Genomic DNA, 13,210 nt, shown 5'->3' with positions numbered 1-13,210 from the left:
AGAATCCTCAGAGGAGAATGGAGGAGAAGGGATTGCTTCGTGGCCATCCCCCCAGGGGATGATTTCTCGCTTTTTGTCTGTCTGTCTGGCGAGCACACACGCCCTATAGAAAAAAAAAAAAAAAAAACCTCTCCAAAAAAAAAGAAAAAAAAAAAGTCCCAGAACATTTTAAAGTTCATATTCCTTTAAATTTTTCTATTAATTATTTTCTTTGATAATACTTAGAAACAAATACAAATTACAATTACGACAAGCTCAAGGTTTCAATAAGAATTATAATGGCAGTTGATAGTGAAAACCATATTGTAGCCTTTTCCAAATCATCTTCTGTAGTCTGACATTTGCTTATAAATCAGAACAAGAACTGCAATAACCTAAGACTTTTTGCTCTTTTTATGTTGGCATGCTTTTGTTCTTATCTTTCACATTTATACTAATTTACTTACCTTCCTTGAAATAATTGTGATTCACATTTGTGTATCATTTAAAGTTTGACATATAATACATACTATTATATGTATTACAGTCTTGTTCAATTTTTATAACACTCTTAATTGTTCTGTATTATTTTACAAATGATGAAACTGAGACTAAAGAAAAGGTCAAAATGATCAAGGATCTTGAATATACTACTTTCTAGTTCCGAATCCTATGCAATTTTCTTTAAAGAGAGATTTTTGCTGTAGAGCAGGTACATTTGCCAGAGAGGCAATCCCTGCTCCTCCTTTCTCCTCTTAGGCATGCACACACACGTACCTGGCATGAGTTTAAGCTGCTGGGTCCAGAACTTGAACCGTGCTCAACTATGTGGGAATCCAGCAACATATTCATTATACCCGATCCTATGTAATTAAAAAAAAAAAAACATTTGAAATTTAATACTTATACAGTTTACAGTAAAATAAATATATCTCATTCACCTTAGTAGACTACTTAATTCTTTTACTCTTTTTATCATCTGAGTGTTTATAATAGTTGTAATGAATACATAGATAATGTTTTAAGATATTACTTTTTCCTCATTGTCTTTATTAACAAATTCATTGTTCATGTTTCTTCATAACATTTGTGTTATTTTTTAAATTTCTGAATGAATTTTCCATTTATTTGGTTTTACTTAGTCATCCCTCTGTTTTTAGACAATACCACTAAGTCTGCAGTGAAAGTTAACTTTTTTTTTTTTTTCCAAGTTTGCTATAGGACACACGCACTCTTCAGAGACAGACAGAGAAGGAGAGACTGTGAGGGAACATGCAAAGGCATCCCAGGTTCAATGGCCATGCCATAATCTCGTCTCCTCCCTTATCCTTGGATTTTGGTCATGCACACACATGTGCCCAGCATGTTTTCAAGCTAGTGGGTCTGGGACTCAAACTGTGCAGTAGGCCACGTGGGATGCAGCCTACCCTGACCAGCATGCTACCAGCTGGCTCCGTTTTTTGTTTGTTTGTTTGTTTGTTTTAAATTATTTCCTTAGGATGAATTCCAGGGTATGATTATGGGGTTACACAACCTAATATTTATGGGATTTTGATGTATTAGCCCACGTGACTTTTGTTTTTATTCCTGTGTTCAGGTTATTAGCAAATCTATTTTAGCCTCTGTGTCACACTCAGGAACAATACTTTTAATTTCTTCAGTAGGATCCTAAATTACAGTATGCACATTTGTCATCATTTTGTATGCTGTCTGAGCCTTAATGTAAACTTAACATGAGCCTTATTGTTTACTCATTTCTGTATCTGCACAGTACCAGTAACTATTGGAAAAGAGTTGAGTAGGTGTCATACTTAGGCTTTTCTTTCCTTTTTTTTTTAATCAGACAAAAATGACATTTACTTTAATAGCTCAAAGTGCAAATACAGCAAGTCCACAAAGTTTCAGTTTACAGCTTGAAGTATTATGAAAACTTGATATGCAAAAATGAAAGGGTAAAGAGCAGAAATAAAGCTCCTTAATTTTAAAAAAATCAAGTAACTTGAAAAAATCTTCAGTATTTGATGTAAATACTCCATTTACATTTATTTAGAATTGCTTTCATTTATAGATGTCAGTAGTGAATAGCAGTCAAAAGATTCTTCGAAGAAAAGCATGGTCAGCTCCAGGCGACAGTAAAAATTTTCCATGTTGGCTATGCCTGATTTGGCAGTTTCAGTCACTCACTTTATCAAATGACGTGGCTCAGTCTATGACATTTTGATCTTTAGCTCTTCAGGAAGGTTTACGTGAGATATTTATTCAGTCTTTTCCTCACCCTTCTTCATCTGTTCATTGTAGGCATTAAACGGAGAGTCTGTTCCTTACAATCTGTCCCACCATGTCAACCTTGTAGCATAATTTCCAGTGATGTTCATGTGGTGGCAGTTGTGATGCTGAGACCCAGCATAGAAAGGGATGAGATTTAGAGGGCCGAAGGGAGTATCATACTCACTATGAACATCAATAGCTTCAACCTAACGAGCAGTCACTTATGCCCAGAGAAGAACATGATCATGTAAGAACAAGATTCCTGTGAAAAATCCAGTTCCAAGAATTAGGGTTTCCAAAGGCTGTATATATTCAGTTTCCATTCCAAATGGAACCTGAAATTCATATGGAGCTTTATGAGCATATTTATATATTCTTTTGTGATGTAAGAGTCTATGCATGAACTAGTGCTAAGTCTCCTCAATGACTACACAGTCAGAGCGTCTTGCCAAAAAACAATATATATATATACCATTTTGGCATACTTTCCCAATCATGGAGAACATTGAAATACTCTGTAAAATAATACGTTCCACAAATCAAAGGCAGTTGGATACAAAAGTGATTAAAAAGAAGTACTTTAAAACGTTTCTATTGGCCTTCCCTTGTTTCTGATTTGTCCTTTTGAATTTTGTATCTTTCCATGTATGAATTGGAATAAAAATCCAAGTAAAGAGAACAAGAATTAAAGGGCTTTGTGAACTATCAGGGATCACCATGTTACAATCTAGAACTTTGTATAATTATCCAGCATACAATTCCAAGCATTTTAAAGGGATTCTTGCAGAGAATTCTCAGGCAACAGTGAGTCTACATACTCCACATCCAAAGATGCTGAACTATAAAGATGCTGACACTTTAATTTATTGCCATTTTTCAAATCTCTGGAGATAGGCTTATAATTCTGAACAGTCCTGAGGTGACAGTGGCCTGGCTCACCCAGCTTTTACCAGATTTGCTTTTTTCAATATTATTTTTTTCAGCCTTATTGAGGTATAATTTACAAGTAAAAATTGTATATGTTCAGGGTGCAGCACATAATGTTTTGATACATTCTGAAATGATTATCAAAAAGCAGGCTAATTAACTTATCTGTCACCTCGCATAGTTATTCCCCTCCCTTTTTTGTAGTGAGAATTGTTAAGATCTACTCTCTTAGCAAATTCCAAGTACACATTATTATTAATTGTAGTCATCATGTACTGCATTAAGTCTCTGGAACTTATTAATCTTTTAACTATAAGTTTGTACCCTTCGGCCAATATCTCTCCGTTTCTCCTGACCCTTGGTAACTACCCTTCTGTTCTCTCTTTAGAATTTTTCTTGATCTAAGCATTTCACCAAGTTTTTTTCCCTCTCTTTAGTATTCATGGAAGAAGATGTATTTGCCTGTAGTTTCCATAGTCTAGATAACGATGACTGTAATTGTGAAGAATCATGGAATAATACTCTCTCTCATATATATATATATATATATATATATATATATATATACTCTCATATATATATATATGTATACTCTCTCATATATATATGTGTGTGTGTGTATATATATGAAATAGGGGTATTCCACATGATGTTTTGATATGCATAGTGAAATAGCTCTGTAGTCAAGCAAGTTTATATATCTTATACAGGTGACTGATTTTTTTTCTTTTTTTGTGACAAGAGTACCTAATGTCTACTCTTTTAGCAAAAATCCCAAGTATTATACAATATTATTAACTATAAGTCCTCACGTTGTACATTAAATATCTAAATTTATGTATCCTGTATATTTGCAACGTTTTTTTTGTATCCATCTCTCCCATTTCTGCCCCTAACAAATACCTTTTTATTCTTTGTCTCTGTGTGCTTTTTAGCTTCCACGTATAAGTAAGATCATGCAATATTTTCCTTCCTGTGTCTGGTTATTTTGCTTGATGTAATGTCCTCTAGGTTCAGCCATGTTGTGGCAAGTGGCGGGATCTCTCTCTTTTTTGTTAACACTGTGTAATATTCCACTGTGTATTTGTACCATAGGTTTTTTTAATCCATTCACTCATCCCGGACCTGGTGGCTCGCTTTCTCACTTTCCCTTTTTCTCTCTGTCTCTGGTCAAAATAATAATAATAATAAAAATAAGTAATTATTTTTTAAAAAACAAGCATTTTAAAGATGAAGATGAATTAAATAATCTCCATAAAATGTTTGATCTCAGGCCTAAAGAGACGAGTGTTGTTCTTCAAAGGGTAAGGATATGAGGAGGGTGGCGGTGTGTGTGTGTGTGCGCACCATGAGCACTCAGGGCATTTCTGCATCTCGGCTGTTCTGAATAATACTTCAGTGAACCTGGGAGTGCAGATAGCTCCATGAAGTAGTGTTTTCATTTTCTTTGGTATATACACCAGGGCTTTTCTTACCATAGGCATTATTAAGCTTCTAAGAACATTACTTAGTCCATCCCAGAAGAGTGGATTCTTCTTATAGGAGACATTTATTTTCAAAGTTGTGAAGAGAAATCCAGGTAATCATCTACTTTTCAAACTAAGTTTCATGACTTCTAGCTAACAAATATTTTTGGTATTTTGCTATGTCGCATAGCACTTTTCTTTGAAGAAGAACCCAGATTATTCAGACTTGAAATAGTTCATTTTGGTGAAAACACTTCATTGTGAATTTACTGAGTGCTAGAGAAAAAAAACATCACAATAGATGCCTTCATTGTGCCCACAGGCTATCTAATGTTTGATAAACAGTATCTTAGAAGCTTATCTAAAGAAGTTTATGCAAGTAGAAATAGAGTCAACCAGAGTTTTTAAGATTTTTGAGGATTCTCTTAAAAGATGTGAATGATCACAAAATGCATTTGGTATGTGGCCCATATAGAAAATAGTCTGTTAACTAATAGCTCTTTAAAGATGAAAATGAATTAAGGGCCAGCAGGTGTTACAGTAGTTAAGGTGCTGGATTCCCACATGGCCAACCACAGTTCAAATCCCAGACCTGGTGACCCACTTTCTCACTCTCCCTTTCTCTCTCTCTCTTTCTGGTCAAATAATAACAATAATAATAACAACAACAAATAAAATAAATACTTCTTTTAAAAAAACAAGCATTTTAAAGATGAAAATGAATTAAATAATATCCATAAAATGTTTGACCTCACACCTGAATAGACATGTCTTGTTCATCAAAGGGTAAGGATATGAGGAGGGCGGCTGTGCACGTGTGTGTGTGAGCACACCGTGTGCACTCATATGCAGGTACCCATGGTATTCATCTGTATGGACATACTAAAACCATGTATAGATGATGCACAGTCCTCAGGGAAATCTTTGTCCTACTGTTCACTTTCCTCTCAGAATCTTTAAATCAGCAGACCTTCATTGCTCGTATACCACCACAGGATTTTTGTTCTTTAATTTTCGCAAGACCAAGTTTTTTGTTTTTGTTTTTGTTTGTTTGTTTGTTTTCTTTTTTTGAAGAAGTTTTTTGCTATAGGGCACATGCGCTTGCCAGACAGAGACAGACAGAGAGACAGAAAGCGAGAAATCACCCCCCACATGGGGGATGGCCGCACCGCAGTCCCTTCTCCATTCTCCTCTCGGGATCTTGGGCATGCATGCACATGCGCCCGGCATGAGTTTAAGCCACCGGGTCCGGGACTCAAACCGCGGTCAACTACATGGGAGTCCAGCGACATAGCCATTACACTAACTGCTAGTCCCTGTTTTTTTGTTGTTGTTGTTTGTTTGTTTTAAGAGATTTTTACCACAGCAAGTGTGTGCTCACCAGAGAGACAAAGAGAAAGAAAGCGAGAAATTACACCTCCCAGAAGGATGGTCATGCCACAATCCCTTCTTCTCCATTCTCCTCTCAGAATTTGGGGCATGCAGGCACACACGGCTGGCATGAGTTTCAAGACTTTAGGTCCACGACTCAAACGATAGTAAGCCATGTGGAAATTCAGTGTTGTAACCATTACACCATCTGCTAGTTTCAAGATCAAGTACCTTTTTATTTTTTTAGAAAGAGATTTTTGCTATAGGGCACATGCGCTTTCCCGAGAGACAGAGAGACAGAAAGCAAGAAGTCATCCCCTGGGGGAATGGCCACGCCACATTCCCTTATCCTCCATTCTCCTCTTGGGATTTTGGGCACACACACACACATGCCCAGTGTGAGCTTTAAGCCGACAGGTCCAAGACTTGAACCTCGGTCAACTATGTGGGAGTCCAGTAACTTAACCATTACGCTCTCCGCTGACCCCTCAGGTATCTTTTTTGATGAATACTTTAAATATAAATACCTGACACTGGATTCCTGTTTTAAACAACCTATCACATTTTCCCCATGAAACTCGCTTGTATTTTTCAGAGCATGCTCAGTGTTGGTTCTTAATATCTAATTGTCGCCAGGGAGCACTCTAAGCTCATCTCACCTGCAAGCAGAGCATTATTAGATGCTTAGCATTTCTCTGTGGGAGTGCCAGGGTTTCATCATATCACTTATTAAAAAAGAGCTTTGTCTACAATAAGGACTATGAAAATTTAAGGGGAAAGACAAACTTTTTCCCCTGCAAAATAAAAACTTACTGTTTTAGTGTATGCATACGTTGAAATATTATTAAGCCATAAAAAGGAATAGGGTACTAATACATACACCAACTTTGATGAACCCTAAAATCATGCTAAATAATCGTAGTGAGACACAGAAGGCCATGTATTATATGATGCCATTTATGTGAAATGTCCAGAATAGGAAATCTATAGAGACAAAAAGAGTTTAGTGGTTAACTGGGGTGGGCAGAAATGAAAAGCAGCTGCTGGTGAGTACAGAGTTTGATTTTGGAGTGAGGAAAATGTTTTGGAATTGGATCATGGTGATGGTTATATAACACGAAAAATCACTGAATTATACACTTTAAAAAGGTGAGTTTTTCACGCTGGGCACGTGTGCGTGCATGCCCAAGATCCCGAGAGGAGAATGGAGGAGAAGGGCTTGCAGCATGGCCATCCCCCCTGGGAGGGTGATTTCTTGCTTTCTGTCTCTCTGTCTCTCTGGCATGCGCATGTGCCCTATAGTTAAAAAAAAAAAAACTCTCTAAAAAAAAAAGATGAGTTTTGTGGTATGTTAATTGTATGTCACTTCTTAAAAAGCTTACTATTTTAAGATAAATTATCTCCATATGAGACCTTAAAACCACGGTCATCACAAAACTAGGGTACTCACTTCACTATAATGGCATTGCATGGTAAATGGTATCTTCAGTTCTTTGCTGCTGTGTTTCTGGGACTACTACTGATACCTTTTTCAGAATTGTTTTGAGAAGTAAATGTGAAAATACTTGTGAAATACTAACTGTGGTATCTATGCAGTGCCCACAGGGACCCTTTTTTCTCATTACCAGAGAGCATGTGTACTTATCAGAGAGAGACAGTGAAACAGGGTTTAGGGGCGGGGGCGAGAAAGTACCCCCCAGGGGGGTGTAGCCTCACCACAATCCTTTCTCCTCCATTTCTCCATCCTGTCAAGATTTGGGTCATGCATGCACATGTGCCTGGCATGCTTTTCAGGCCACTGGGGCCCAGATTCAAACTGTGCTTGGCCCTGTAGGATCTGGTTCCCTTAACCAGTCCCCACAGTGGGTCTTTTTTTTTAGACATAACTAAACATTCAGATTTGTCAGATCTGTATAGTTTTATTTAGAAGGACATAGGACAGGAAGTGCAGTTTGCTAGCAGCATAGCATCTGGCATTAGTAGAATCAGTCCTCCCAACAGTGCACGCCACAGTCCACACACCTGACCAGTATAATGTTTGGTTCTCCGGGCATCAGGTCTCAGACAAGGGAGTAAGACACGTGTTTTTTTTTTTGGTCCTAAAAGAACTGAAATTTCTTTTTACAGTTCTATAGACAGAATTTCCAAGATCCCTGTAGGGAGCATGTCCACGTATAAGAGACCATACTCGCAGAAGCCCAAAGCCATGGCTTCTTCACCAGATACTTATAGTTCATTTGTACTTTCATCCAAATTGATGCAGTTCACCTATCAGGGTCCATAAGCAGTGTTCCCTAATTAGCACAGCTTATGTGTGTCTTCTCATCAGATTTCTGTTTTTTTTTTTTTTTTTTAACAAATCAAAAAGCTTTTTTCTTATATAAAAATGTTCACATCAGTAGGAGTTAAGACAGAAATACAAACACAACATACAAATCTGTTGGACAAAAACACTGGAGACATGGCTGTGTCCCGTACAACCCGTGGGTATGCCAGAGAGAAAGTGAGAAATCACCCCCCACACACACCCCAGGAGATGGCCACACCACAACCCCTTCTCCTCCACTCTCCTCTTGGGATTTTGGGCATGTATGTACACTCAAGTGTCCAGCATATTTTTCAAGCCACTGGGTCATCAGAATTTTTTTGAAACACAGTCCTGAAAAGTCAAGCAGAGGCCCGGTTTTTGTGCAGTAGGGAAAAGGTTTAATTTAATTTCTTTTTTTTGTTTGTTTGTTTTCTTTTCTTTCCCTTTGGAGAGGTTTTCGCTATAGGGCGTGTGCGCTCGCCAGAGACAGAGAGAGACAGAGAGACAGAAAGCGAGAAATCGCCCCCCGGGGGGCGGAGGGCGATGGCCATGCCGCAATCCCTTCTCCTCCATTCTCCTCTTAGGATCTTGGGCACGCACGCACACGTGCCCAGCGTGAAGCCGCTGCATCCGGGACTTGAACCACGATCAACTACGTGGGAGTCCACCGACATAGCCATTACACAAACTGCTGGTCCCTAATTTAATTTCTTAAAAAAAAAAAAATCCTTTCCCCACTGCCTGATACTTAAAAAGCGTGCAATAAGGAGCCAGCAGTTAGCATAATGGCTATGTCGCTGGACTCCCATGTAGTCGACTGTGGTTGAGTCCCGGACCCGGAGGCTTAAACTCACGCCAGGCGCATGTGCGTGTGTACCCAAGATCCAGAGAGGAGAATAGAGGAGATGGGATTGTGGCGTGGCCATCCCCCCTGGGGGGTGATTTCTCGCTCTCTCTCTCTCTCTCTGTCTCTGTCTGTCTGGCAAGCACACATGCCCTATAACAAAAACCTCTCAAAAAAAGAAAGAAAGAAAGAAAAAAAAAAGCGTACAATAAATGTGAATGGTTATTTTACTTTTACCTGCTCATATAGAACCTTCCAGGTGTCTCAACTCCTATAAGGTGGTCCTTTCTTGATACCTAATGATTTCTGGGAAACTAACCCGTATGTCATATACATAAGTTTATTCTTGCTTGGTTGTTGCTCCACTCCACACTGTTCATCCTTGCTTACTAGTCCCTCACCAGTGTCTCCTCCTGCTTTGCTGAGCTGTCGTCAGAATCCATCAAACACTGACAGCACTATTTCAAGCTCAGAAGTTTTGCTGTTCTTTTTTTTCCCCTTTATTCATGGTGGGGCACATGTACACACGTGTGTGTGAGAGAGAAAGCGAGCATGTGTGCTAGTGCACAGAGGGAGGAGAGGAAGAGAAAGAGAGAGTGCAGGGGGATGGGAGGAAGAGGGAAGAGAGGGAGGGAGAGAAGTGAGCAGCCTGTACAGAGTCTGGTCACACTGTTACCTCCTTCCTCCAGCCCTCCAGTCTGCTGCATCCCGGATGCTAGCATGTTCCCAGCATACCTTAGACGGACTGGGTCACGTACTGGGTTGCCATGTGAGATTCAACTTCTCCTGAGTGGTGCGTTACTGTTGTGCCACGAAGCTGGCTCTGGCTTAGTAGCCTTTTGAGAGTGGCTATTCTGAGCCGGCCTCAGGCTGGCGAAGCTTCTCCGTGGTTAATTTCAAACCGGGGAAATGACTCTACTTTCGATACCTGTAAAGGTACTGAAGCAGTGTTACTTTGGTTCCAGTGTTGTAAAAGTTTATTGATGGAACATTTCTTTGAGTTACTATGTTTATCCTTTCTTATATAATGTGTATGTGTGCTCAAGTGAGACTGGGGAGGTTTTGGAGAGTAGTTGTCATCATGGTACCCAGGTTTCACGCTTCTCTCCTTCATCTCGGGCTTATCAGTCAGAGTCCATCCTTTCTTGCCTAGCAGTGAATTCTTCAGTTACCCAAACAAATAGACTGTATTAAGATGATAAAGAAATACCAAATTAAAAAAATTGTTTTCCTTTATTGCCATGATATCTCCAATAGCAGGAGCATTTTTATAGTTGCTCTCTTTACGCCTTACCTTAATGTCGGTCATTAGCACTACTCATTCGGTTGGTAGGCAGACTGTGACAGTTTGATACAGTATTTGAGATGGAAAGACCAGCTGTTCTCTGGAATTTAATTGTACTTTAAAGGACACTTAAAGTACCGATTCTTCTCCTGGGCTTCCATCCTCAAGGCATAGTGCATAGTCCTTAGGACAAACTCATTTTCTATAGGCCTGAAACCTAAAACCATAATAATTGCACTTTTGTATTTTACAGTGTGTGGACCAGTTGACAAAGATCCAAACCGAATTACAAGAGACAGTGAAAGATCTAGCAAAAGGCAAAAAGAAGTACTTTGAGACTGAACAGATGGCTCATGCAGTACGAGAGAAAGCTGACATCGAGGCAAAGTATGTGTTTTAGCATTTCTGAGAAAATGATTATGCAAATAAATGTTATCTTCGCTAATACTTTGTTCTCTGTTTTTACAGGACATAGGCTCATTCTTAGGTTGTGTTGGTTTCATTTGACCTACCTATGTTAGGTTCTTTAGATCATATTTTTCTTTTGTATTGGCTGATTTTTATCTAAATTAATTTAGTAAAATGGAAATATTTAATCAGTTGTTTTTTTGCAGTAAAATGAATTTTAAATAGGGAAGGAAGATAAATGAACATAGTGTTTACAGACTTGAAAGCTTATCAAGTCTCATTAAAGTTGCTATGGTGTTTGAATATCAAAGTTTAAGAGTCTAATTTTTCTCCTACTAGACTCGCAATAAGTTGTAGCTGGAAATCCCTATGATCCTCCAGATGTCTCTGAAGGACTGTGGACACCTGCTCCAAGAGCTGTTTTGTCTTTTATGTGAAATTCTAGTACTTATTTTTAAAATATATCCTTTAGTGATTGTGCATGAATTTCACTTTCAGTATATGTGAACCTTTATTTTGAGGTAACTAGGAAGAAGGAACTAGCATTGGTAGAAGGATATGTATATAAAGTAAGAGTTAAGAGTAAAGATTTTTGTAATGACAGCTTGAAAGGTTAAAAATTTAATGAGGAAAAAATGAATGGATGTTCTAGAACTGGACTCTGCTGGAACCTGTGGGTAGGAGAGCTGAGATTCCTGACTGATGTAAAATATGGGGGTCTGACCCCCTAGACCTGAAATCAGAAAGGCTTTGATCATTTTTACAGACAGACCAGTAAGAATGGAAGTGTTTTCCTAATAGATTTGTTATCTGCAAGAAATTTAAGTGTCCTATGAACACTCAAGAGCTTCCAGAAAGTTTATTTAGTACCAAGGAATGGTAAATGCGTGCTCAATGAGTACCTGGTGTTGTGGGAAAACATATTTAATATTTCTCTAGTTTAGCTTATTGTCTTTGTTATTTTACTTTTGAGCATGCAGGTATTTCCTGTACTTTCACAGAACCAGTGTACGCACCTTCCCAATAAGACCTAAAGTTTATAGCTTAGCTCTCCATTAGGAATATCCTGTCAAGAGGGGTTTTTTGTTTGGTTGTTTTTTGTTTTTTTATAAATAGCATTAAGACAATTTAAAGAATTATTTTATTTGACTTTATTTATTTATTCATTTTCACTTGACCAGAGAAGGACAGAGGCAGGGAGGTGGGGAGGGGATTTGGAGCAAGAAAGCAAGCTGCCAGGTCCAAGACTCAAACCACGGTCGGCCATGTGGGAGTCCAGCACCCTTAACCACCATGTCACCTGTTTGCCCCCTGTCATGAGGTCTTTTAAACTTTTAGGGATTCTAGAATAGGGAATTGACCGATTTGTAAATCATGTGTAAGTACCTAATTTAGCCATGTGTAAGTACCTCATCTTCACAGGGTTTCTCTTATAGTAAGGTGAAATTAATCTCTCCATTTTCTTCATTCTTATTCTTCTTCTTCTTTTTTTTTTTTTTTTGGAGAAGTTTTCGCTATAGGGTGCATGCACTCACGGGAAAGACAGAGAGACACAGAGAGACAGAAAGCAAGAAATCACCCCCCAAGGGGGATGGCCACGCTGAAATCCCTTCTCCTCCATTCTCCTCTCGGGATCTTGGGCACACACGCACACATGCCCGGCATGAGTTTAAGCCACCATGTCCAGGACTCAACTACGGTTGACTACATGTGAGTCCAGCTACATAACCATTATGCTAACTGCTGGTCCCCAGAAACCCTTATATGAAGTAACATTGGGGCAGAGTCTTGAAGAATGAACATGAGTTTTCCAAATAGATGTGAGAAGACCAAGAATGGAAAAGTGAAACTGGACCACATATAGTTTTTGTTTTTTTTTTTAATTTAAATTTATTTGTTTACATTCATTCACTGTACATCATTACAGCATACAAAATGAGATTTTCCATCCAGAGTACACTGTATATTGGCTCAATCAAGCACATTAACTTACATGTTATTGTCAACAAATAATTTTCCACTTCTTGTTTCCTGTATGTTTTGCTTTTTCTCCCCCATCCTTGATTCCCTATCTCTTACCCTCTGCCATCTCCCACTCTATTCCCACACTGTCTCTAGTATCTGTGTCTACTTTCTATACTGTTCCCCCCCATTTTTTATTGAATTACTAAATATCTTAATCTAAATATTTTCATAGCAAACACAGCTGATATATACATTTCCATGAACACAAGTCTAACTTTAGGCATCCTATGAAGTAGTACCTAGCTGGGGCTATATATCTTACTGCGGTCATCGAATGGATTTTTTTTTCTGAAACTTTTTTTTTTTGTAACTTAATTTACATTCTTTCC

The 13,210-nt window shown here is 38.4% G+C and overlaps 1 protein-coding gene and 1 pseudogene across 2 annotated transcripts in view; one reads left to right on the top strand and one right to left on the bottom strand.

Moving 5' to 3' along the window:
- The window catches only part of FCHSD2 (FCH and double SH3 domains 2), a 252,607-nt gene that overhangs the window by 120,601 nt on the left and 118,796 nt on the right, over window positions 1-13,210 (top strand). For both annotated transcript variants that reach the window (XM_006140959.3, XM_006140960.3), the window contains exon 7: window positions 10,702-10,835. In XM_006140959.3, coding sequence (XP_006141021.1) covers window positions 10,702-10,835 — 134 coding nt within the window. The remainder of the gene's footprint in view (window positions 1-10,701; window positions 10,836-13,210) is intronic.
- Window positions 2,135-3,120, bottom strand: LOC102470058 (methylsterol monooxygenase 1 pseudogene; annotated as a pseudogene).

The sequence above is a fragment of the Tupaia chinensis genome, unplaced genomic scaffold (genome assembly GCF_000334495.1).
Source record: "Tupaia chinensis unplaced genomic scaffold, TupChi_1.0 Scaffold000047_1, whole genome shotgun sequence".
Lineage (NCBI taxonomy): Eukaryota > Metazoa > Chordata > Mammalia > Scandentia > Tupaiidae > Tupaia > Tupaia belangeri.
This window is presented reverse-complemented; position numbering and strand designations above follow the sequence as displayed.